This window comes from Protopterus annectens, chromosome 1.part0 (assembly GCF_019279795.1).
Source record: "Protopterus annectens isolate FY-2018-M chromosome 1.part0, PAN1.0, whole genome shotgun sequence".
Lineage (NCBI taxonomy): Eukaryota > Metazoa > Chordata > Ceratodontiformes > Protopteridae > Protopterus > Protopterus annectens.
The window spans coordinates 539,276,740-539,302,394 of record NC_056725.1 but is presented as its reverse complement, the minus strand read 5'-3'; the positions used below and the strand labels follow the sequence as shown (position 1 = coordinate 539,302,394).

General features: G+C 46.1%; 1 protein-coding gene across 3 annotated transcripts in view; it reads right to left on the bottom strand.

Moving 5' to 3' along the window:
* Positions 1-25,655, bottom strand: part of XPO1 (exportin 1) — a 1,770,162-nt gene that overhangs the window by 705,366 nt on the left and 1,039,141 nt on the right. For all 3 annotated transcript variants that reach the window (XM_044061196.1, XM_044061203.1, XM_044061211.1), the window contains exon 13: positions 6,764-6,945. In XM_044061196.1, the coding sequence (XP_043917131.1) occupies positions 6,764-6,945 (182 nt within the window). The remainder of the gene's footprint in view (positions 1-6,763; positions 6,946-25,655) is intronic.

Sequence of the window (25,655 nt, the reverse complement as noted above, 5' to 3'; positions counted from 1 at the left end):
TGGCAACTTCTAGGAAAACATTGACAAAACTGAAAGAAAACAAAACCAAAATGGAGACCAACCTTGGAGGGTCCACAATCTTGGATCATACATGTCTGCATGAATCTTGACAGATTATTACAGGGTGCCTACACCTGAGGTAAAGGAAAAGAGCAGTTGTGTAAAATTTTACCATAACCATAGATGTTGTTCTCTTCCATATTGCAGCATTCGTACTGTGGGATCCTCCGTCTCAGGTGAACCGAATGTAGGCTCCTATGCAAAAGCTTAAGCCTGGTTGCTGCCAATGCATGGGACGTCACATGCAGTGCCATAAACCATGGGCCTTAAATGTGATGTCTGCACGCACAGACCTCAGAACTGACTGTCCAGTCGGACAGTCGTCTAAGTAGTGCCAAATGATGCCATCTAGACAGGTTATATGTAATGAAGGGGGATAGGTAGGTGGGAAGGAGTACTGCAACATGGAAGAGAAGGACATCTATGGTTATGGTAAGATTTTACACAACTATTCTATGTCCTTCTATTCCCATGTTGCAGTATTCTTACTGTGGAAGAGTACCACAGCTTAAGGAGGAGAAAGGGTGATGGAAGAAGTTGCAGATTCCAGGAATCCCTGCAGGATTGCCCTTGCAAATCCTGCTCTGGTGATATGGTCCAATTTGTAATGTTTGGTGAATGTATGCACAGAGGATCACGTGGCTGCCTCAAGAATGGTAGCTGTGTCCAGGTCTTTGAGGAAGGCCCCAGAAGAAGCCACAGCTCTTGTAGTGTGTGCCCTGACCCCATGAGGTAATTGTTTTCTGTGGTAGGAGTAGCAGAAAGTGATAGTTTTCCTTATCGAGCTGGAGATAGATTGTTTGTACACCTCCTTGCACAGGGCCCTGGGGTGGAAGGACACAAAGGGTTGACTGGACTTTGTGATAGCTTTGGTTTTGTCCAAATAGAACCTTAATTGCCTGTGGACATTAAGGGAGTGGAGTATTTTCTCACCGTCAATCTTTGGGGAAGGAAAGAAGGTGGGTAAGTGAATATACTGAGTGATAGCTTAATGACCACTTTGGGCATGAAGGAAGGATTGGTGCGCAGGGTCTCACTATCTTTGTGGAAGACTGTGTAGGGTGGGAATGCCATTAGCGCTTGTAATTCTGAAACCCTTCTGGCAGAGGTAAGGGCTACTAGTAGGACAGTTTTTCATATGCACATCTGCAGAGAGGCAGAGCTGGCTGGCTCAAAGGGAGCAATTTTAAGTTTTTTTCTAGTACGAAGTTTAGGTCCCAAGGTGGAGGAATAGGTTTCTTTGGTAGCCTAATGTGGAAAACTCCTTTTAAGAACAGTCTGACATCCAATCTGGAAAGTAGAGGTGGGTCCAGAGGTAAGCAGGTGGAAATTGCAGATAAGTGGACCTTCAGAGATGAATATGATAGATCTGACTTTATGAGTTCACACATAGGCTAAGACTAGAGGAACATTTGCATGGAAGGGGTCCCCTATTGCTTTGGAGACATTTGGAAACACAGGACCTCCTGGTAGTGGGTTTCCTGGCTTACTGCAGGATAGACAGCACATCCTCAGTGTAGCGGTGTCTGAAGGAGATCAGAAGTTTATCACCCAGAGGGTTAAGCAGAGAATCTCTAGGTGTGGCTGAATGAGAGATCCCTTCTGTTGTGAGAGCAGGTCCACCTTGTGAGGCAACTTCTGGTGATTGCCCTTGGCAAGAGATTGAAGGGGGAACCAATGCTGCCTTGGCCAACAGGGAGTCACTAGCAAGATTTTGGCAAGAGATTGAAGAAGGGAGAGCCAATGCTCCCTTGGCCAATAGGGGGTCACCAGCAAGATTTTTGGCTTGTCCCTCCCGATTTTTAGGATGACTTTCTGAATGAGCGGGAAGGGAGGGAAGGCATAAAGGAACAGTCCCTTCCAAAAGATGGTGAAGGCGTCCATTCTCCAAGCTACTGGGGAGGGATCCTTCACACAGAAAAGTTGCAACCGTCTGTTCTGGCGGGAGGCAAATAGATCTATTTGAGGTGTGCCCCACTTGTGGACAATGTCTAAGAATACATCACTGTGCAACATCCACTTGTGATAGAGAGAAAATGATCTGCTGAGGGCATCTGCCTGATGGTTGTCCTGGGATGGAATATAAACTGCCTGCACTGATGCATTGCTCTGAGATGCTAATTCCTACACCTGCATTGCTAGCCTGCAGAACAGTAAGACCTGGTCCCTCTCATTTGCTGATGTATCACATCGCAGTTTTGTCGTCTGTGAAAAATTGTGGGGGTCCAGGTTGCATGACAGGGAGAAAGGCCTGCAGGCTTAGGTGGATTGCAGTCAACTCCCTTATGCTGATGTGCTTTTTCTGGAGGGAGGGCTGCCATAGGGCCTGCACCTTGAGACTGTTCATAGTTGCTCCCCAGCCTACATCAGAGGCATCTCTGTGCATGAATTCTACTGGTGTGGTGGGCTGCAGGGGTAGGCCTGGGTTTTGTTGCACTTGCTGGATCCACCATCTCAGTTCTGTTTTCAGAAGGGTAGCTGTGTTGTGACCACAAATGTTTCAGGTAACATTGGAACTTCCTCATGTGCAGCTTGGCAAGAGGCAACACGGGAATTGTGGCTCCCACAAGGCCTAGGAATTGCATGAACTGCCTGGCTGATAGCTGGTTGACATGGAGGAGGTCATGGAAGTGGCTGACTAGGGAGGATATCTTGTCCTGAGGGAGGAAGGCCTTCATAAAGTCAGTTCTTATTCTGCAGCCCAGGAAAATTTTGTCCTGTGGTGGAGAGAGGGATGATTTTGCTAGGTTGAGGGTGAATCCAACCTCTGGAGTACGGACATGGAAAAGAGAAGATGATTTCTGAAGGCGATTTCCCCTTCTGCTAGGATGAAGATGCTGTCTAGGTAGGGATAGATTTAAATGTCCTTTATTCTGCAGTAGGCTATTGAAGGGGCTAGGCACTTTGTGAAGCCTCTTGGTGCAGTGGAAAGACAAAGGGTAAGGCAGTAAACTGAAAGTGTGAAGAGGGTCCAGCAAAGTGCAGACTACTTCCTGTGGTTTGGGTGGATTGGGATGTGGACGTATGCCCCCTTCAGGTCCAAAGTGGCCATGAAAGCTTTGGGTGGCAACAGTGGAAGATGATTTTGAAAACAGCATTCTGAAGGAATGGACCTTCAGAAAGAGGTTTAGGATGGACCTCCAAGGGCTGCCCTTTCTTGGCACAAGGAAGAACATTTAGTAAAACCCTCTCCCTTCTTGGCCTCAGAGGATGGTTTCTATGGTCCCCTGGGCAAGAAGATATTGGATAACCTGAGGGATTAGGTGAAGTAGGTTCTTGGGAGGGAAGGGGATGTCTTGAGGTATGTGTTTTTCCTGCCATGACATGAAGTATCCTTTTTCCACTATTGCCAGGACCCAGTGGCCTTGACGTGACTTTTTTCCAGAGGGGAAGATAGTGAGAGGCGGGATGAGAGGGGAAGGTGCCTGAGGCAGTCACGCATTATTGTTCCCGTCTTGAAAGTGCTGTCTGTTGGAAGGCTGAGAGGGAGCTGCCCTTGGGGAGGGTGTCTTCCTATACCCTTTTCTGTGTCTGGAAGTGGCAGAGGAGGTTGGAGCAGGGGTGCTCCTGACAAAAAGTTTTTGCAGGATAATTTGTATAAAATTTAGGAACTGGAGAGACCAGTAAGTGTTTTAGGTCCTGGAGATCCTTACTTTGTTCAAAGAGGGTTTTAAACAGTTCAGCTGACTGCTTACCAAACAAGAATGTGTTGTCCAGTGGTGCTTCCAATATCTTGGTTTTAAAATCTTCAGGTGCTGTAGCCTAAGCCAGGTGTATCTGCACAGAACAGAAGCTGATGCTGCAGATCTTGGAGGCCTCAGCTGGATCACAGCTGCACTTTATCAAGTGTCTGGCAACCTGAGATGCCAGGGACAGCTTAGATGCTACCTGTGTCTTGTTGGGGGAGTCAGGCAAGGAGGAAAGTAAGGAGGAAGCCTGTGAAACCAAATCTAGGGCATATTTGACCATGTGGATCAGGTAATTGACTGCTCTAATGGCTAGCGTGGAAGAGGTATATATCTTTTTCCCCAGCCTGTCCATGACCTTGCTGTCCTTGTCTGATGGTAAGAGGGAGGAAAAAGGTACAAGTCTGGACTGTTTGTCAGGGGTCACAGCAATAACTGCAGGATCTGCTAAATGGGGCTTTGTTAGGAATTTGTGCTCATCAGGGACCTTATAAAAGAGGTCAAGTCTCTTGGGAGAGGGTGGTTGTGACTCTGATATCTTAGAAGCTGATGCAAAAGCATCCAAGGTAGGCTGGAATCACAGAGGGATAAGCCAAGGGGGAGGGTGATTCCACCTGGAGTAACTCAAACTACCTTTTTTTTGGACTTCTGTCATTTGAGGACCACCCACCTGAAATACACCCTCATTTTAGTAATTGTTTCCCGAAAGGTAATGTACTTCGGGGGGTAGGGGGTTGTGTTGCCCTCAAGAGTGTCCTCCTCTGGGGAGTAACAGTCCAATGGAAAAGATATCTGAGAGGAGTAGGTGACCAACTCATGAGAGCAGCAGCATGAGGAGGGATGGAGACAGCTGAGGAAAGGCAATGTGGCAGCTGTGGATGCTGAAGGCCTAACGGCTATAAAGGCCTGCAGCTAGGACTGGGAGAAGTCGTGCCAGTCTGGTTGCTCCTCAGAAGAAGCAGACAAGTGTTTAGTTTTTGGCTTCCTTTTCAGAGGAGTTGATTTAGCAGATACAGAGGACCTAGTTTCAGGGATCTGGCCTATGGGTGAGGTTTTGGATTCGTAGACTACAGACGGTCGTCCAGTGGAGCCTGGTTCCCCCTCGACCTCGGCTATAGCAGACATTGGAACAACCTCTAAGGGTGTGCCTACTGGTGCTTCCGAAGCAGCTTCCCCGAGGGTAGTCACTGAAGATGTCAGTTCCAGCAGGTGTCCCTCAACCCCTATATTGGTAGTTGGTGGGATGTCTGACGACAGAGGCGCAGAAGTGGTAGGCCTTGCAACTTTGATCTTCTTTTTAGGCTGCTCCTCCTCGACAGCAGACTCCGGATTCATATGCAGGGCTAATTGTTTTAACCTCTGGTTCTCGAGATACAGATTTAGGGCTGCCAGATGACTATGGAGAGTTTTTGGTACGAACGACTGGCAGATGCCGCAGGTGGTGTGATCGTGTTCCCGGCATAAACAGAACAAAGTTTGTGGGTATCTTTCTGCGGAATTTGATGTCCGCACCTAGATTTCCCCCTTCTAATGGACATCGGCTAAGAAATCAAGCAACAACCAAAGCTCAAGCAAGAATAAAAGGTTTTCTCAATGGGGTACTTATCTTTAGATGTCTTGAAGACAATGGAGCAAAGCGACCGATCTGAAGTTCGGCTGCAGCAGAGAAGTTCTGGGATCTGTGTGTGCAGATGTTACATTTAAGACCCCTGGTTTATGGCCCTGCATGTGACATCCCATGCACTGGCAGCAACCAGGCTTAAGCTTTTACATAGGAGCTGACATTCGTGTCACCCGAGGCGGAGGATCCCACAACAAGAATACAGCAACATGGGAATAGAAGAACATCCTTATTTTCAGTGATCATCCTGCAACTTTTCTATTAATGATCTACTACAGGCCTTACAAACAGAAGCACTTCCGCAGTTTAGAAGCAGAGTAGAATCCTTTCCTCTAGTACACAGCCAATATTACTCTATTTCAGAGTACCTCCAAATTCATCATTTAGATACAGCTAAATATCCAGTGAATCCTGTAAAACTTTAAACAGTCTCCATCTTTTTATCCTTGGTCTCTTATGACAGTGGTGGAACTCATTAACAAAAGTCCACTCTAACAGTACAGCTTGTCTAGGCTCTACAGGCAACTCTGTCTATGAAGGATAAACTACAGATGGCTAAAACACACCATCTTGCATCCAAGTACCCCCAAAACACTAACTTGGCCCTACTCAATTGATCAACTCAACACCTGATACTCAACATGACTTCTATCAGCATGTACATTTTTTCCAGGAATAAATGAAAATATACACGGACTAAAACGGCAACCAACCTACTTCTTCACCCACCTACTTAGACACTTCATTACTCAACATTTCAACTGGCTAAAAGAGGCTAAGGAATGAAATTAAAAATGGACAGTAAAGATTAGACCTAGCAACAGAGGCTAGAATCATCATTAACAGATTCAGAATGTACTTTTTGTACCGGGAGATAAAGATTCAAAATGCTGTGCACCAGTTTATGACAAGGAACCAAACTAGAAAGGGGAGGGCTCTCTACATACTGCAAAAATACAGTGGCACTGTTGGAAATGCACCTTGCGAGATTTATAACATCATCATTACATTCAACAAACTACCACCAAGTCAGTACAATTAAAATCCATTTAGACGGATTCTAAGTGCCACTTCAAATTCAGTATGCTTCTATCATGCAACTTACTGCTGATTGCTTATAGTGGTTCACAGTAACCAACCTGAGCTCTGGGGCAAAGTTTTCTCTGGAAAGGTGTACATCTGGTTCACCACCAGGATGTGGAAAGATTACCTTGACATGCATTATGTCACCAATTCTAAACGCTAAAGCAATCTATACAACAAATATACACAGTTCAAACTCAGTATTCCAACTAGTTCAGGTTTCTGAACACAAGACCCTTGCCTAAAGCACTGGTTTTAAGTACTCTCAACTCCACCATCTCCTTTTAGTCTGTTACCACATTTAATCACATACCTTTATGACTGTAACAAGGAACCTTTTTTCATCTTCCTCATGCATGGCACCACTGATGGAACCTATTGCCCAACATAACGTATTTAGATTTTTCCACGACCATTCAGTGCCATTCACCTGGTTGTGCAGTTTCTCAGTCATGATTCTCTCTGTGTCTGCATAGTCCAAATGAGTCAGATATACTGAAAATAAACACAGCAGTATTACTATGGAAAGCAAACTGCAAATATTCTAAGTGAATGTTCCAACCCCAAATCTACCTGTTTTACAAGTGCTAAAAAAAACCTCCGAAATGTAATTCCGAGCACAAAAATGGCAACCCTTACTGCAGAATGACCTATCAATTCTTGAAACCAAGTAAAACCTGTCATTTTACAACTTAAGAGCTGATCAAACTCCATGAATATATTCTACTTCCATTTTCCTTACAATGCTTCACTTAAAAACTGTAGTCACTATAAAATACTGACATAAGCATGCACTGCACCGTCACCATCTCAAGCAGGAATCTAAAAAGAACATGACCAATCTGAGCATGTGCCTCCTATGCTTGGAATCTAGTGCAAATATTAAATATGCGCCTGGCAGACCTCTTATGGATCATGCTGGAGCTGAAACTGCCCATTCAAAAAGGCATTCTCCACAAACTAAGGTCAAATGTTTCCAGAGATACTGGTGTAAAGCTTCAAAACAATCACAAAACTATTTGCTTGTTTTGCAATAACTGCAACAAACATAGCTTTACTTGAAGGGTAAAAGGGAGAGGCAGACTACTTCAAAAAGCTCCATGACATACTCACCAAAACGGACTATCAACGTTCTTGTTTTCTCAATTAGGAAGTTATCTTTGCATGCTGTCAGGCTCCTAAACTCAAACAAATATGCGGAGTGGATGAGGATGCAGTGTAGGGAAGAAAGGTCTGGCTGTTAAATAACAAGCATGTTCAATGCCTATTCCTCACTGGAGTTGTTCAGATTTTGTAAACTATGTAAGCATAACATCTTGAGAACACATGTCATAACAGAACAGCTTTTTTCACAAGGAAATCTACGGAGTTTTGCATTTGCCACATTCCCAGTTTAGTGGTAAACAGACATCAATCCTTCGACTGACACCTTACTATTGCGAACTGGCTTACTATACAGAAAGAGGCACCACCAGAGGTCACCAACAAGATACAAAGACAAACAGTCAATATACTTAAAGAATAGTTGTGTAAAATCTTACCATAATCACAGATGTCCTTCTCTTCTATGTTGCAATATTCTTACTGTGGGATCCTCTGCCTCAGGTGACCCAAATGTCGGCTCCTATGCAAAAGCTCAAGCCTGGTTGCTGCTAGTGCGTGGGACGTCACACACAGGGCCATAAAACCAGGGGCCTTAAATGTGACATTTGCATGCACAGACCTCAGAACCGACTGCCCAGTCGGACTGTAGTCTAAGTAGTGCCAATGATGTCCTCTAGACAGGTGAAATGTAGTAAATTTGCCAAGTCTCACCCAAGTCTAGGTTGTTCTCAATGATGCCTTCTAGACAGGTGAATGTCATAAGGGGGGATAGGTAGGAGGGAAGGAATACTACAACATGGAAGAGAATGACATCTAGGATTATGGTAAGATTTTACACAACTATTCTATGTTCTTCTATTCTCATGTTGCAGTATTCTTACAGTGGGAGAGTACCAAAGCTCAAGGAGGAGAAGGGTGGAGGAAGAAGAGGCAGATTCTAGGAATCCTTGCAGGATTGCCCTTGCAAACCCTGCCTTGGCTCTGGAAATATAGTCCAGTTTGTAATGTTTAGTGATGGTATGTACTAAGGACCAGGTGGTTGCCTCAAGGATGGAAGCAGTGTCCAGGCCTTTGAGGAAGGCTCCAGAAGACGCTACAGCTCTTGCAGAATGTGCCCTGACCCCATGAGGTAATCGCTTCCCATGGTAGGAACAGCAGTAAAGAATAGTTGTGTAAAATTTTACCATAACCATAGATGTGCTTCTCTTCCATGTTGCAGTATTCTAGTTGTGGGATTTCCTGCCCTCAGGCGACTCATACGTCGGCTCCTATAGAAAAGCTTCAATTTGGCTGTTGCAGAGTGCGTGGGATGTCAGACATGAGGCCATAAACCAGGGGCCTTAAATGTGACATCTACATGCACAATCCTCAGAACCTGAAGGCCAGCAGGTAGAGTAGGAGGCTCAGCAGGTGGAAAAGCCAGACGTGTCAGGTATGGGACCCTGGGGTCATTTTGTAGTATAGATAGGTCCAGGTTATAGCTGGGGATAAAGGAGAATGAAGAGGGGGAATGGTGGGTGGGAAGAAATACTGCAACATGGAAGAGAAGGACATATATGGTTATGGTAAGATTTTACACAACTATTTTATGTCCTTGTAGTCCTATGACGCAGTATTCGAGTTGTGGGAGATTACCACAGCCTAGAGGGATTAGAGGGTGGCGGACGCTGATGAGGATTCTACAGAGCCCTGTAGGATTGCCCTGGCGAATCTTGCACGAGCTCTGGAGACTTGGTCAAGTTTGTAATGTTTGGTAAAAGTGTTAATAGTGGACCATGTGTCTGCTTCCATAATGGATGCCATGTCCAGACCTTTTATGAAAGCCTTGGAGGCAGCCACTGCTCTTGTGGAGTGGGCCTTTACTCCCACTGTTTATTTTTTCCATGGAGGGAGTAGCGTAGACAAATGGCTTTCCTGATAAGGATGCGATGGTTTGTTTGGAGACTGCCTTGCCCAGAGCTCTGGGGTGGAAGGAAACAAAAGAGTCGCTGCGATTTCCTAATGGATTTGGTTTTGTCCAGGTAAAATCTTAGCTGTCTGTGCACATTCAGAGAGTGTAGTATCCTCTCTCCTTCACTAGTGGGAGAGGGAAAGAAAGTGGGTAGATGGATAGATTGGTTAAAAAAACAAGTCACGGACTACCTTAGGCATAAAGGAGGGGGATTTGTTCTCAGGGTGACCCTGTCCTTGTGGAAAGTAGTGTAGGGGGGCAGGCCATTAAGGCTTGCAACTCTGAAACCCTTCTGGCTGAAGTAATAGCCACTAGGAGGACTGTTTCCCATGTACAAATTTGTAGGGAAGATGTCCAGGCCTGTTCAAAAGGGTGTTGGTTAAGTTTTTCGAGGATGTAGTTAAGGTCCAAGGGCAGAGGGATAGGTTTCTTTGGGGGTCTCATGAGTAGCACCCCTTTAAGGAAGAGTTTCACGTCGAGTCTGGCTAGCAAGGGGGGATCAAGAGGCAAGCAGGCTGAAATAGCAGAAAAGTGTACTTTCACTGAGGAGTAGGAAAGTCCACTCTATCAACTGACACATAAGCAAGAACCAGGGGGGTAATAGCAATGAAAGGGTCCTTGCCCTTGTCCAGACACCACGTAGTAAATCTTTCCCATTTAGCAAGGTAAGATTTTCTTGTTGTAGGTTTCCTGGCCTCCCTCAGGACTGAAAGCACGTCTTCTGAGTAGTGGTGTCTGAAAGGGATCAAAAGTCCATCACCCACAGTGTCAAGGATAACATCTGCAAGTGTGGGTGGAGGAGAGTTCCTTTTTCTTGTGTCAGAAGATCCACCTTGTAGGGTAACTTGCAGTGATTGCCCTTGGCTAGATTGTGAAGTAGGGGGAACCAGTGCTGCCTTGGCCAGTAAGGGGTCACTAACAAGATTTTCGGTTTGTCCTTCTTGATTTTCAGGAGGACTTCCTGAATCACTGGGAAGGGGGAGGGGCCCTAAAGAAAAGTACAGTTGTGTACACTTACCATAAATGTAGATGTTCGAGTGAATTCACTGTTGCAGTCATTACATTTGGGTAATCTGCTGGCAGGTTGCCCTCAGTTGGCCTGATTAACAAAGTATTGGGTCCTGCATCGGTTGCAGTCCCTTCTTCCATGACGTCAGATCGTCAGGGGTATAAAACATGCAGCTGACACCATTACATCAGTTTTTCTTGCCCCAGATGTCAGGTGCCCCCCAAATGGGGAGCACAATATATATAAATAATTTTAAACACAAAAATATATACCTCCAAACAAAAGCAAATACACCAAAAAGGCTTTTAAGTGTAGAAAAATAAAGGAGGGGCATAAGAGAAAAAACGGGGCTGGAGGGAGGTAACCAGACTGCAACAGTGAATACACTTGAACATCTACATTTATGGTAAGTGTACACAACTGTACTATGTTCTTCGTGTTTTACTGTTGCAGTCATTACATTTGGGTAGATTCCCAAAGCTAAGGTTGGGAAGATGGATTTATACAGAATTAGGACAGGCTATAAGGCCCTGCAAAACAGCAGTGGCAAAGCCAGCTCTGGATGCAGAGAAAACTGGTAAATGATAGTGCTTGGTGAAAGTATGAACTGAACTCCAGGTAGCAGCTTCTAGAATATCCCTGTTAGGAACACCTCTGAGAAAGCCTGTAGAAGGAGATGCAGCCCTGGTGGAATGGGATCTGATCCCCTGGGGGATAGGTTTTCCATGGTGCTTATAGCAGAAATGAATGCAATGGCTTATCCATTTGGAAATGGTTTGCTTTAAAATAGCCTTTCCCTCTGCCCCTGCAGCAAATGCTACCAGCAGTTCAGATTTTCTTCGAGATTTAGTCCTGTCCAAGTAAAAATATAAGTTGTCTGTGTACATCCAATGAATGCAGAATCTGCTCCCCTTTATGTGGATTGGGAAAGAAAGTTGGCAAATGAATGGACTGATTAAGAGCCACACTGGATACCACCTTGGGCATGAAGGATGGGTTGGTCCTGAGTGACACCCTGTCCGCATGAAAGATGATGAAAGGCTCCACTGCCATAAGGGCCTGTAATTCAAAAATCCTTCTAGCTAAAGTGATTGCTAAAAGGAAGGCTGTTTTCTAGGATAGAAATTTTAGGTCTGCAGTAGCAGCTGGCTCGAAAGGAGGTAGAGTGAGTTTTTCCAATACAAAGTTAAGGTCCCAGGCAGGGGTTGGAGCTCTCCTGGGTGGCCTTAAGCTTTTGGCCCCTCTGAGATACTACTTTAACAGAGGATTAGAGAAGGGGGGTCTGTGTTCTAATGAGCTGAAATGGCTGAGGCATGGATTTTTATGGAAGAAAAAGATAGGCCCTTGTGAAGCATCTCAGTTAAGTATTGCAAAATCTGAGGTAAATTGGGCACAGTTGTGGTCATCCCCTGAGAGTGATTCCAGGCACAGAATCTTTTCCATTTGTCAGCATAAGATTTTTTGGTACTAGTCTTCTTGCCTCCAAAATGACATCCATCACAGGTTTGCTGAGGGATGCTAAGGGAGAATTTAAGTGATTAGCCAAGCTGCAAGATTCAATGTTTGGAGCTGAGGGTGCAGAATTTGGTTGTTCTGCTGAAACAGTAAGGAAGGTGTCTTGGAGAAAGTTGTGACAGACTGCATAGGAGTGGGTACCAGTGTTGGCGAGGCCAGTCTGGAGCAAGCAAAATCATCTTTGGTTTGTCCTGTTTGACTTTTAGTAGAACTTTGGAGAGCAAAGCCAGAGGGGGAAATGCATAGACTGATAGGTTTTCCCAGCTGAAGGACAGAGCATCCACTTTCCAGGCATTTTTGTGAGGAGTTCTTGTGCAAAATTTGTTCAACTGGTAGTTCTGGGAGGAGGCAAAGAGATCTATGTCTGGGCTCCCCCATTTGCGTGTCAACATGTTGAAAATCCTTGGTTCCAGTTTCCATTTGTGTGGGTCCATGAGATTTCTGCTTGGATCGTCTGCCAAAATATTCAGCTTTCCTGGCAGGAATTGGGCTTGCAGTTGTACTTGATAGCTCAAGGCCGTGTTCCACAATGCCATGGCTTGTCTGCAGAGGGGGTAGGAATGTGTACCCCCCCTGATGTTTATGTACCACATAACTGTGGTTTTGTCCGTCATTACCATTAGCTGCCCTGGATGAAGGTAGTCCTTGAAGGCTGTCAGTGCTTTCTGTACAGCTAGCATTTCTTTGTGATTGACATGAAGGTGCATTTGATTCGAGCTCCATTTGACCTGAATGCACTTCCCTGCCAGATGAGTCCCCCATGCATAGTCTGATGCGTCTGTAGTTAGGGTTAGAGCAGCAGGGGGTGGTGTGACTGGCAGTCCCTTGTTTTGGTGGCAGGCCTCTGCCCACCAAAGGAACTCTAGTTGCAGGCAAGGTATGATAGGAATCATTGTTTCCAGACTGTGAGAATGTTGACTCCATAAACTTTTTAAGTACCACAGAAGTTTCCTCATATGCAGTCTTGCATATGGAATTAGAAGAATGCAGGAGGCCATGAACCTCAAGGCTTGCAGTATCTGTCTTGCTGATAGCAGGGTTTTTGTGGCCACCTGTCTGAAGTAAGTCACCAACTGAATTTGCTTTTCTGGCGTAAGGTAAGCCATCTGGGCAGTTGTATTCAAGCTTGCAACCAGGAATGCTATTTTTTGAGAGGGTACTAGTTGTGATTTTCTTTTCGTTTATGGTGTACCCTAGACAAGTTAGAACCCTTTTTACAAACGCCATATGTTTTAGAAGAATGGCCTTGTTTTCTGCCTGAATTAGACAATCATCCAGGTATGGACATATCTGGATATTTCTTTGCCTGCAAAATGCAATTACTGGAGCCAGGCACTTTGTAAATACCCTGGGCGCAGTAGGTAAGCCAAAGGGCAGTGCAGAGAACTGATAATGCAAGTAGCCTGCTTTGAAGCGTAGGTATCTTCTGCAAGATTCCCTGATTGGGATATGCAGGTATGCCTCTTTTAGATCTAGAGTTGCCAACCAGGCATCTTTGCCTAGCATAGGAAGTAAGTGGTGAAGAGTCAGCATCTTGAATTTTGGAATGTCCAGGAAAGTGTTTAGAGTAGACAAGTCCAGAATTGGACGCCATGATTTGTTTTTTTCTGGGTACCAGGAAAAGTCTGGAATAGAAACCTTGTCCCTTTCCCCCTTCTGGTACTAGTTGAATAGTCCCCATGTTTAAGAGGGAAAGTACTTGTTTCTGAGCCTCTTCCCACTGATTTGGGGGCAGGTCTGGCCATTCGCTTGGAGTTGGCAACGTGTGGAAATTAAATCTATATCCCTGGGACACTATATTTAAAACCCATTTGTCCTGGGTTATAAGTTGCCATTTTTTTTGCATGAAGTGCTAGTTTTCCCCCCCAAAGGGGCGGCTAAAAGGTAAGTGCTTGGTAATTGTAAAGGAAAATCATTGAGACTGTTTACCATAGGGAGCTGTCTTGTTGCTTCCAGATTTGGAAGAGGAGGCACCCCATTGTTTAGTTCTGAAAGTCCCTTGGGACTGAAACTTGGTGCTTTTGGCATGTCCGAGTCTGGCTTGTGTGGGTCTGCAAGGTACTAGAAAGGACCAGTTCTTAGTAGGCCAGTGTCTACTAAATCTTGGAGACTGTACTTATAAGAAATCTTTCACAGTCTGCATTTAGCCTCATCTTCCATCTTTTTTAGAACTTCTTCAGCCTTATTGCCAAACAGACGGTCCTGCTGAAAAGGAGCATCCAACAATTTTGCTTTAACATGATCAGGCAGAGATTGCTCCTTAAGTCAAGCATGCCTTCTAAGCACAGACCCAGTAACAGCAGCCCTGCAAGAGGCCTCCAAAGAATCAAAACCACATTGCAAAGTATGTTTTCCAACTTGTTCAGCTGAATGCAATAAATCCTGTAAGTCTTTATTTTCCACACAGGCAGAAATCAACATCATTTTCTGTTTAAGCAGTCCCATGATATGCTGCTGACATTTTAGCATATGGAATTGACAGTTTAAAGCCCCGATTGCCAAGGTTGTAGAAGTATAAGCCTTCTTTCCCCATCTATCCAGCGCCCTGGAATCTCCATCAGAAGGGGTAAGATTTTTAACAGTAGAAGCCTTAATGCCCTTGGGGCCTTGAGAAATGATTTCAGGATCCGCAACAGGATTTTTGAAAAGGAATTTGTGGGAGTCAGGAACACTGTAGTATCTGTCTGGCTTACAAGGAGCCAGAGGCAGAGACTCAGGAGCCATACTAGATTCTGAAAACACATCATCAGCAATGTTTAGTACAGGAGGTATAGCCAAAGGCCTAAGCTGAGGAAGAAGGAAATCCCGAAGCCTCTTTTTGGATTCAGAGAAATCATGACTTTCCCAGTGGAAATATTCCCTTAAGGTATGTAAAGTTTCCCCAAAAGAAGAATCCTCTGGGGGAGAAGCAGAAGGAATGGAAACCTCTGCATCAGAGTCCTCATAAGTAGGTATAGACAAATCCTGTTCATTACAAGAGTCAGAAGAAATAGAATCCTGTTCAGAAGATTCATAGTCAGGTTCTGCCCTAGGCCTCTTTGAAGGTGGGGGTTGGCTATCCCTGATTAGAGTAATTAAATCTTCAGCCATTTTGATCATTTGTTTTTTAGGCATAGGGGCCTGCACACGTGGCCTAGGGGTCGGTTTTTTAGACACAGATCGAAATTTTGGCCTTAATATTGAAGATGGCGTTGGTTTAATATACAAATCTGTAGGCCTGAATAAATCCAGAGAAGCCGGTGCCAGCACAGCGGCTCCGGACCCATCCAAGGTAGAGACATCCGCAGGTTCCATAATTGAAGCATCTCGCAGCATACCGGACTCCGAATGGGTCTCAGTAGAGGCCTGCGAATCAGAAGTAGCGGGTATCAGATGCTGCAGAAGTGCCTCACTGAGTACTGGTGAACTGGCGACTGGCTTATGAGAAGTGTCGTCGGCAGTTTTGGACCTCAACGGCCCATTTCTTTTTCTTTGCGTTTTTTTTTTTTTTTAAGTATTCCAGTAGTCGGATTGCTAAAAGACATCATTTCTAGATAATTAAACCGTGATCCAAAATATTTAGAAGCAAAAATGTACCGATGACAGATAGTGCGTTGATTAAATAAAGTACAGAAACGACAGCAAGGTATGTCGTAGTCAGGGCCTAGGCAAGGAATACAGTACAAGTGAAAATCCTTATGAGGTATTTGCTTCCCACAAGTAATACAATTAACTTTTACTGACATCGGTAAGGAGCAAGGAAAAGGTTCCGCAACAGGGTACTTAGCTTTTCAGTTGAAGACTTCGGTTCTGAAACTCGAAAACGAAAATTTCAGGAGTCGGCTGACCGGTACTTGCGAAGTGCTTCTGCTTTAGGCACCGTGCGGCAAGAAAGACTGATGTAATGGCGTCGGCTGCATGTTTTATACCCCTGACGACCTAATGTCATGGAAGAAGGGACAGCAACCGACGCAGGACCCAAGACTTTGTTAATCAGGCCGACTGTGGGCAACCTGCCAGCAGATTACCGAAATGTAATGACTGCAACAGTGAAACACGAAGAACATCTTCCCCTCCCAAGAGATGTTGAAAGCGTCTACTTCCCATGCTAGAGGGGAGTAGGTCTTTCAGCAGAAGGCGTGCAGCTGCCTGTTCTGGGGGGAGGCAAACGGGTCTATTTGAGGAGTGATCCACCAGTGGACTATATCGAGAAAGACAGTCCTGTCCAGCATCCATTCGGATTGTGGAGAGGATGGCCTGCTTAGGTCGTCTGCTTGCTTGCATGCTTGTCCTGCGAGGAGATGTAGCTTGCCTGCAGGGACAAGTTGTGGCAAGAGGCTAGGTCCCACATCAACAGGGTTAGTCTGCACAGCTGATAAGCCTTTGTTCTTCCCTGTTCGTTGAGGTACCACATTACAGTGTTGTTGTTGGTCACTATCAGAAGAACCCCTGGTAGAAGTAGAGGGGTAAAGGTCTTTAGAGCTAGGAAGACTGCTGTCATTTCTCTGACATTGATGTGTTTGGCCATTAGAAAAGGGTGCCAGTTTGCCTGAACCATGTAAGATGCCAGTGTCACACCCCAACCTGAATCTGAGGCATCTGTATGCATTATTTGGGTTCAGGTAGGAGGTAGTATTGGAAAGTCCTGGGTTTAGCTGGACTTGTTGGATCCACCAGCTAATTTCTGTCTTTAGACCGGGAAGAAGGGGAATAACCTGTTCTAAGTGATTCAGGTGCTGGGACCAAATGTTTTTGAGGTACCACTGTAGCTTGCGCATGTGCATTGCGGCCAGTGGTAGCATAGGGATGGTTGCTGCCATTAAAGCCCAGGAGACGAAGGAATTGCCTTGCAGTTACTTTCTGTGAGTGTAGGATCTCCTTGAAGTGGGAGGTCAAGGCTAGTACCTTGTCCTGTGGGAGAAGACTTCATTTTGTCCGTTCTGATTCTGCAATCTAGAAAAATCTTGTCCTAGTCTGGGTTTAAAGAGGACTTTGGGAGGATGAGGGTGAACCTCAGATTCTGCAGAAGGGACATGGTGAAGTGCAGATGTTTTGAGAGGCTACCTTTCGACTCTGCCAATATTAGGATGTCATCCAGACAGGGGTAAATCTGGATCCCCTGGGCAAAGCAGAAGGCAATGGCTGGGGTTAGGCACTTTGTAAACACTCGGGGGGGCAGTGGACAAACCAAAGGGCAAATCAGTAAATTGGAAATGAGAGGAGGGCCCAGAGAAACGCAGGAATCTTCTGTGGGATGTCCTGATGGGTATGTGTAGGTAGGCCCCTTTTAGGTCCAAGGTAGCCATAAAAGGCCTTGGCCGGAATAGGAGGTAGCAGGGTGGGAAGTGACAGTATTTTGAAGGTGGGTACCCGAAGGTGAAGATATAGGAAGGAGAGGACTAAGATGGGTGTCCAGGGGCAGTCTTTTTTGGGGACCAGGAAGAGATGGGAGTAGAAACCCTTTCCTTCCTGTTCTGAGGGGACAGGTTCTATGGTGCCTAGCTTTCAGCAGGTCTGACAAAACCTGAGAAAGGAGATGTAGCTGTTTTTTGGGGGAATATGGGATGCCTTTCCTGGGTGTTTTTTCTTTCCAGGAGAGGAAATATCTGTTTTGGATGACGGATAGTACCCATTCATCCATGGTGATGGTTTGCCAGAAGGGAAGGCAGTGGGGAAGGCGGGCAGAGAGTAGCAGGTGGGTAAGGCAATCACACATTGTTGGGACCTCCTCTGTCCTGAAAGGATTGCCGGGGCTGAGGATGTGGTGCATTAGGTCTGGACATGGTAGGCCTTCTTGCTCCTCTTCTAGATCTGGAAGAGGAAGCACCCATCTGTGGAGGGTTATGCCTTACAAAGGTGGTCTTAGCACGGTAGTTTCTATAGTACTTGGGAATGGGGGACACCAGTAAAAGTTTAATGTCCTGCAGTTCTCTTTTTCTTGCAGATTCCTGAAGAGATCTGCAGATTCGTTCCCAAAAAGGAAATTGTGATCCAGGGGGCATCCAAGATCTTGGACTTGAAGTCTTCTGGGAGATTCTGAAGTCTCAGCCAGGAGTATCTCTTGAGAACAGAAGCAGATGCTGCAGAGCAAGCAGATGCTTTTGCAGCATCACAGCTGCATCTAATCAAGCACCTGACTACTTGCTGAGTCAGGGACAGTTTGGAGGAGATATCAGCCTTAATGGGGCTGTCAGGGATAGAAGCCAGCATGGAGGAAGCTTGAGACACCAAGTCCAGAGCATACTTAGTTGTGTTGGGCTGATAATTAATGGCTCTAAAAGCAATGCGGGAGGTGGTGTATACCTTCTTGCCAATCCTATCCATAGATAAACTGTCTTTATCAGTGGGTAGGAGAGAGGCGGAAGGAAGCAGTCTGGATTGCTCATCAGGGAAGGTGGCAATCACTGTTGGGTCTGCCAAGGGTGGTGTAACTAAGAAGTTTTGCTAATCCGGCACCTTGTAGAAGCAGTCTGGGTGCTTGGGGGCAGGTGGCTGTGAGTATGGGGTCTTAGATGCTGAATTAAAGACATCCAAGTAGGCAGGCAGAACCGGAGGAACAGCAGAAGGGGAAGGGGATTCTACTTGAAGGAGCTCAAAGTACCTCTTTTGGGTGTCAGTCATTTGTGAGGTATCCCATATGGAATAATCTTTCATTTTGGTGATGGTTTCACCAAAGGTAATATCCTCAGGGGGAGAATCTCCTTCAACAGTTTCCTCATCAGGAGAATAATACTCCTGGTGAGAAGCAATCTGGGAAGTATATGATGTAGAGTCCTCAGAGGAAGAAAAGGAAGAATCAAGCTCTTCTTCCCTAACATGAGAGGTGATGAAAAGGGGGGTAAGAGGCTGAGGCAGGCCTAAGGCTGAATAAAGGCAGAGTAGCGAAGGTTGAGGCTGAAGGCCTAAGGGCCATAAAGGCCTGCATGAGGGAAAAAGTGAAGGACTGCCAATCTGCCAGGCCTTCTGCAGTGGAGGAGGTATGCTTGGTTTTCAGGTTCTTTTTGGCCAGGGTGGAAGTTGGAATCTGCCTGCAGTCAGGTTTTGAAGCAACCATTTCAGATGTCTAGATCCCGGTCAGTGGTTCACAGGATCATAGGTTGGTACTAGGCTATCGGCCCTAAGGCCTATACAAGCCTAGCCATAACAATTCCCTGGCTATTTCTTCCCACACTATTTACTTCCCTGGACCCCTGTCTAGCAGGGCGACTGACATGATCCCCGGGGTGAATCTCCTTTCTCCAATCCAATCATCAAGGTTCCTTTTGAAGAGGGCCATAGAGGCGCTCTGCTTGACATGTATGGGCAGTCTATTCCAGAGTCTGGGGAATCTCTGGTTCAGGAACCAATCACTCCAGCATGTTTTGTTTATTTGATGACAATGTTTAGATCCCTGGAGTGTGTGGCTCTGAGGGATTGGGATTTCTTTAAGTGTAGCATGTCCAACAGCTCTGGGTTTGACATGGCCTTGTATGTTAAGCAGAGATCGCGAAGGAGTAGACTATATGCGACAGAGTATAGCTGGAGTGTAAGGAGGTCAGCATATGGCATCTGCTTTAGGCCTCATTCTTTTAGTGAGGTATTTCTGCGGCCTCTCCAGTTGTTACAGATGTCTTGAGAGGTACATACCAAATGGGGCACTGTATTCTATAATGGGTCTAATGAGGTAGAAATATGGTACCACAGAATCTGGTTCCCCCCTCGATATCGACAGTAGTCTGTGTCTGGGTAGGCTCCGAGGACATGCCGGTCGTCGGCTGAGCAATGGCTTCTCCAAAGATAGTCGCTGTAGTCAACGGATATGTCGGGTGCCCCTTGGCTCCTAAAACGGCAGTTGGCGGGGCGTCCAGTAATAAAGTGGCAGGTGAGGAAGGCCTAGGAATCTTGGCCTTCTTACACAGAGGTTCGGATGTAGACTCTGATGAGGTATCCATTCTTAGGGCTAACCGCTTAAGGTGCGGATTTTCTAAGTAGAGGTTTAATGCGGCCAGACAGCTGTGTAGGGTCTTCGGCACAAATGATTGACAAATGGAGCAGACAGAATGGTTGTGCTCCCAGTCTAAGCAAAAAACACACCTATCATGGGCGTCTATGGTGTATCTGGCACCTGCATTGGCATTTACCCTTTTTACCTGACATCAGCTAAAAATTGCTACAACAACCAAGCCTAAGCAATAACAATCAGTTATGCAAGGAAAAACAGAAACCCAATGGGTTACTTAGCTTTTAGATGCGACGTCTGAGAAGGAGTGATCACACAATGCGTCGGTCTGCGGCTGAAAAGTTCTGAGGGTTGTGTGTGTGGACGTCACATTTAAGGCCCCTGGTTTATGGCCTCACGTCTGACGTCCCAGGCATGCTGCAACACGCCAAGATGAAGGTTTTGTATAGGAGCCGACGTGCGAGTCACCTGAGGGCAGGAAATCCCACAACAAGAATACTGCAACATAAGAAAAGAACGAGGACATCAGATAGTTTTCCTTAGCCAGTAAGAGACAGTTTGCTTGGATACTGCCTTGCCCAGGGCCCTGGGATGAAATGACACAAAGAGCTGATTAGACTTTCTGATGGTCTTGGTTTTGTCCAAGTAAAACCTCAGTTGTCTGTGGACATCCAGGGAGTGTAGTATTCTCTCTCAGTCATTTTTGGGAGATGGAAAGATGGTGGGTAAATAAATGGTCTGGTTTAGTGATAGTTCCCGGACCACTTTAGGCATAAAGAAGGGGTTGGTGTGCAGGGTTACCCTGTCCTTGTGGAAGACAGTGTAGGGTGGAGATGCTATAAGCGCCTGCAATTCTGGCTGAGGTAAGGGCTAGCAGTAGGACTGTTTCCCATGTACACATCTGTAGGGAGGCAGGGTTGGCTGGCTTGAATGGTACAAGTGTAAGTTTTTCTATTAAGTCCCAAGGTGGTGGGATAGGCTTCTTTGGAGGCATAATATGCAGGACTCCTTTAAGGAATAGTTTAACATTCAATCTGGAGAGAAGAGGGGGTTCTAGAGGTAAGCAGGCAGAGAGAACAGTTAAGGGCACATTCACTGAAGAGTATGATAAGATTGATTTTATGAGCTCACACACGTTAAGACTAGGGGAACATCCGCTTTAAAGGGGTCCCTACGTCTTTGGAGACACCATTTGGAGAACCTTCCCAATTTGGAAATGTAGGATCTCCTAGTATTGGGTTTCCTGGCCTCCTGCAGGAGAGATAGCACGTCTTCAGTGCAGCAGTGTCTGAAGGGAATTAAAAGTTTATCACCCAGCGGGTTAAGCAAAGCATCTCCAGGTGGGGGTGAATGAGAGATCCCTTCTGCTGTGTGAGCAGGTCCACCTTGTGAGGCAACTTGTGGTAACTGCCCTTGGCAAGAGATTGAAGTAGGGGGAACCAATGCTGCTTTGGCCAACAGGGGATCACCAGCAAGATTTTTGGCATGTCCCTCCTGATTTTTAGGAGTACTTTCTGAATGAGAAGGAAGGGAAAGAAGGCATATAGAAACATTCCCCCTCCATGAAATGGTGAAGGCGTCCACTCTCCAAGCTAGTGGGGAGGGATCCTTGGCACAAAAAGTTTTCAGCTGTCTGTTCTGGGGGGAGGCAAATAAATCTACTTGAGGTGTGCCCCATTGGTGGACAATGTCTAGGAATACATCTCTGTGCAACATCCACTTGTGATGCAGAGAAAACGATCTGCTGAGAGCATCCGCTTGATGGTTGTCCTGGGATGGATGTAGACTGCCTGCAGTGAAATGTTTAGAAAGGCTAACTCTCAAGCTTGCATTGCTAGCCTGCAGATCAGGTTAGACCTGCCCCCCCCCCCCAGTTCGTTGATGTGCCACATTACAATGGTATAGCCACGGAAGATTTGTAAGGGACCCGGTCTCATCAGTGGGAGAAATGCCTGCAGAGCCAGGTGGACTGCAGTCATCTCCCTTACGCCGATGTGCTTTTTCTTGAGTGATGGCTCCCATGGGACTTTCACTTTGAGGCCATTCATGGTTGCTCCCCAGCCTAGATCTAATACATCTGTGTGCATCAGTTGATTTGGCGTGGTGGGCTGGAGGGGTAGACCTGGGTTTAGTTGTACCTTCTGAATCCACCACTTCAGTTCTGTCTTTAGGCATGGAAGGAAGGATATCTGAAAATCCAGTGGGTGGCTGTGTTGAGACCGCACATTCTTCAGGTGCCAGTGTAACTTCCTCAGGTGTAGCCTGGCTAGTGGCAGCATGGGAATGGTGGCTGCCATTAGTCCTACGAGGTGCTTAATTGCCCTGCTGAGAGATGGTTGATTAGGAGGTCATCCTGGAAGTGGATGACCAGGGAAGTTATCTTGTCCTAAGGGAGAAAGGCCTTCATCAGGTCTGTCCTGATTCTACAACCCAGGAAGATTTTGTCCTGTGCTGGAGAGAGTGATAATTCTGAGAGGTTGAGTGTGAATCCTAACCTCTGGAGCAGTGACATGGAGTAGGACAGATGGTTTTGGTGTGCGTTCTCAGTCTGCCAGGATGAGGATGTCGTCTAGGTAGGGGTAGATTTGAATGCCCTTGGTCCTGCAGTAGGCTATGGCTGTGGCTAGCCACTTTGTAAAGACCCTTGGTGCAGTGGACAAACCAAAGAGCAAGGCAGTAAATTGAAAGTGTGAACAGGGTGCGGCAAAGCATAGGTACTTCCTGTGTTCTGGGTGTATGGGAAGGTGGAGGTAAGCCTTCTTCAAATCCAAAGTGGCCATGAAAGCTCTGGGTGACAATAGTGGAAGCAGGCTTTGAAGGGACAGCATTCTGAAGGAAGGGACCTTCAGAAAGAGGTTTAGGAACGATAAGTCCAATATGGGTCTCCAAGGGCCGCCCTCTTTTGGTACCAGGAATAACCTGCAGTAGAATCCTTTTCCTTCCTGGCCTGGTGGAACAGGTTTCTATGGTTCCCTGAGCAAGAAGGTCCCAGATACTGCGAGGGATTAGGTGTAGTTGGTTCTTCAGGGGAAAGGGGATGCCTAATGGAATGAGTTTTTACTGCCAAGACAGGAAGTACCCTTGTTCCACTACTGCCAGGATCCAAGCGGTCTGAAGTGACTTCTTTCCAGAGAGGGAAGACAGTGAGAGAGGATAAGAAGGGAAGGTGGTTGAGGCAGTCGTGCACTATTATTTCTGCCCTGAAAGGGCTGCCTGTTGGGGGGCTGAGCAGTGGCTGTCCTAGCGGAGGTGTGCTTTCTGGTCCCTTTTCTGTGTCAGGAGGATGAAGGGGTTGCAGGGACAGTAACATTTTGGAACTGGGGAGACCAGCAAGTGTTTCAGGTCTTGGAGTTCTTTATTCTTCTCCTGTAGACTTTTAAACAGGTCTGCAGGCTGCTGTCCAAACAGGAGTTTATTATCCCGGGGTGCATCCAAAATTTTTGTTTTAAAGTCTTCGGGCAGGGGCTAGAACCTAAGCCATGAATATCTGCGTGAACAGAAGCAGATGCTGCAGATCTAGCACAGGCCTCTGCAGCATCACACCTACATTTTATAGAGTGTCTGGAAACCTAAGATGCCAGAAACAGCTTGGATGCTATTTGTGTCTTGTTTGGGGAGTCAGGTAACGAGGACAGTAGGGATGCAGCCTGTGATACCAAATCTAGGGCATATTTCACCATACGGGTCTGGTAATGAATTGCCCTAAATGCTAGAGTTGAAGAGGTATATATTTTCTTTCCCAACCTGTCTATTACCTTGTTATCCTTGTCTGCAGGTAAAAGAGATGAGGAAGGGATGAGTCTTGACGGCATGTCAGGGGCCACTGTTACCACAGCAGGGTCCGCCAAAGGGGGCTTTACAAGAAATGTGTGCTAGTCAGGGACCTTATAGAAACGGTCAGGTCTCTTGGGAGCAGGAGGTTGAGAATCAGGATTTTTAGAGGCTGATGCAAATGCATCTAGGTATGCTGGAATCCCGGGTGGAATGGCTAATTGGGAGGGTGATTCAACCTGGAGCAGCTCAAAATACCTTTTCTGAATTTCAGTCATCTGGGCTGTATCCCATTTAAAATACTCTTATTTTTGTAATAGTTGCTCCAAATGTAATGTCCTGGGGAGGGGGGGGGGTCTCCTTCAATTGAATCCTCATCTGGGGAGTAGGAATCCAAGAGATAAGCTATTTGGGATGAGTAAGTAACAATCATATCTGAGGAGGAGGAGGCTTCTTCCTCCTGGGAGAGGTTAGGAGGGATAGAGGTAGCTGAGGTAAACACTGGGGCTTAGTACAGGCAATGTGGAGGCTGAGGGCCTAAGGGCCATGAGGGACTGCAGCAAAGACTGTGAAAAGGATTGCCAGTCTGGTTGTTCCTCAGAAGGAGAAGACAACTGTTTAGTCTTTTGTTTCTTTTTTAAAGGAGTTGATTTAGTAGAAGCTGAGGGCATAGTTTCAGGGATATGGCCTTTGGATAAGGATTCAGAATCCTGGATCGCGGATTGTCTTCTGGTGGAGCATGGTTCCCCCTTGACTTTTGCAATAGCCAACGTTGGAATAACCACTGTGGACGTGCCTACTGGTACTTCTGAAGCAGCTTCCTGATGGGTAGTTGGTGAAGCTGCCGGTTCTAGCAAACGTCCCTCAACCCCTACATTAGTGGTTGGCTGGGCATCTGATGACGGAGGGGCAGAAGTGGCAGGCCTGGAAACTTTGGCCTTCTTTTCTGGTGGTTCCGCCAGAGCGGCCAACTCTGGAAACATTCGCAAGGCTAGCTTCTTTAACCTCTGGTTCTCAAGGTATAAATTGACGGCAGCCAGACTGCTTCTGAGAGTTTTGGAAACAAACGACTGGCAGATGGTACAGGAGGTATGATTGTGTTCCCGGCCTAAACAGATCAAGCAAAGTTCATAAGAGTCTTTTTGTGCAGAATTTGACATCCGCATCTCCACTTCCCCTTCCAAGCAGACAATGGCTAAGGAAACCGACAACAACCTAAGCTCAAGCAAAGACAATATTAAAATTTCTCCAATGGGGTACTTAACTTTAGATGTCCTGAAGGAGAAGAGAGAAGTGATCAATCTGACGTTCGACTGTGGCAAAAAAAGTTCTGAGGTCTGTGCATGCAGACATCACATTTAAGGCCCCTGGTTTATGGCCCTGTGCGTGATGTCCCGCGTACTAGCAGGAACCAGGCTTGAGCTTTTGCACAAGAGCCGATGTTTGGGTCACCTGAGGTGGGGGATCCCACAGTAAGAATACTGCAACATGAGAATAGAAGGCCATCGATAGATCCGTGCTGCCTTATTTTTGTCTGGTTCAACGTGTGGGGTTGTCAGATCAGAGTATTGGCTCAGAAAGCTCTGACTACTCCCCTACCCACAATTCCCTCCTCCTAGCTGATTTACCACAGACTGAGTTTGTGGACGGATTTGAAATGGTCTCTAATCACTGCAAGAAGGAACAAAAAATGGGTTTCAGTAACATTATCCACTACAGACGAAACCGAAACAAGTGAGTGACGGGTCCCTGTCAAGGTCCGAGTCCCAGATGATGTAACGATTTGGAAATGGGAAGGAGGGAGGGAAGTTGACCTAGATGAAAATAAGACAACACAGATCTATTGTTACAGCAAGAACACAACTTTCATATCAGACATTGTTTATTTTCATCTGATTCAACATGTGGGACAGATTCCCAAGTTACTCAAGAAGGGC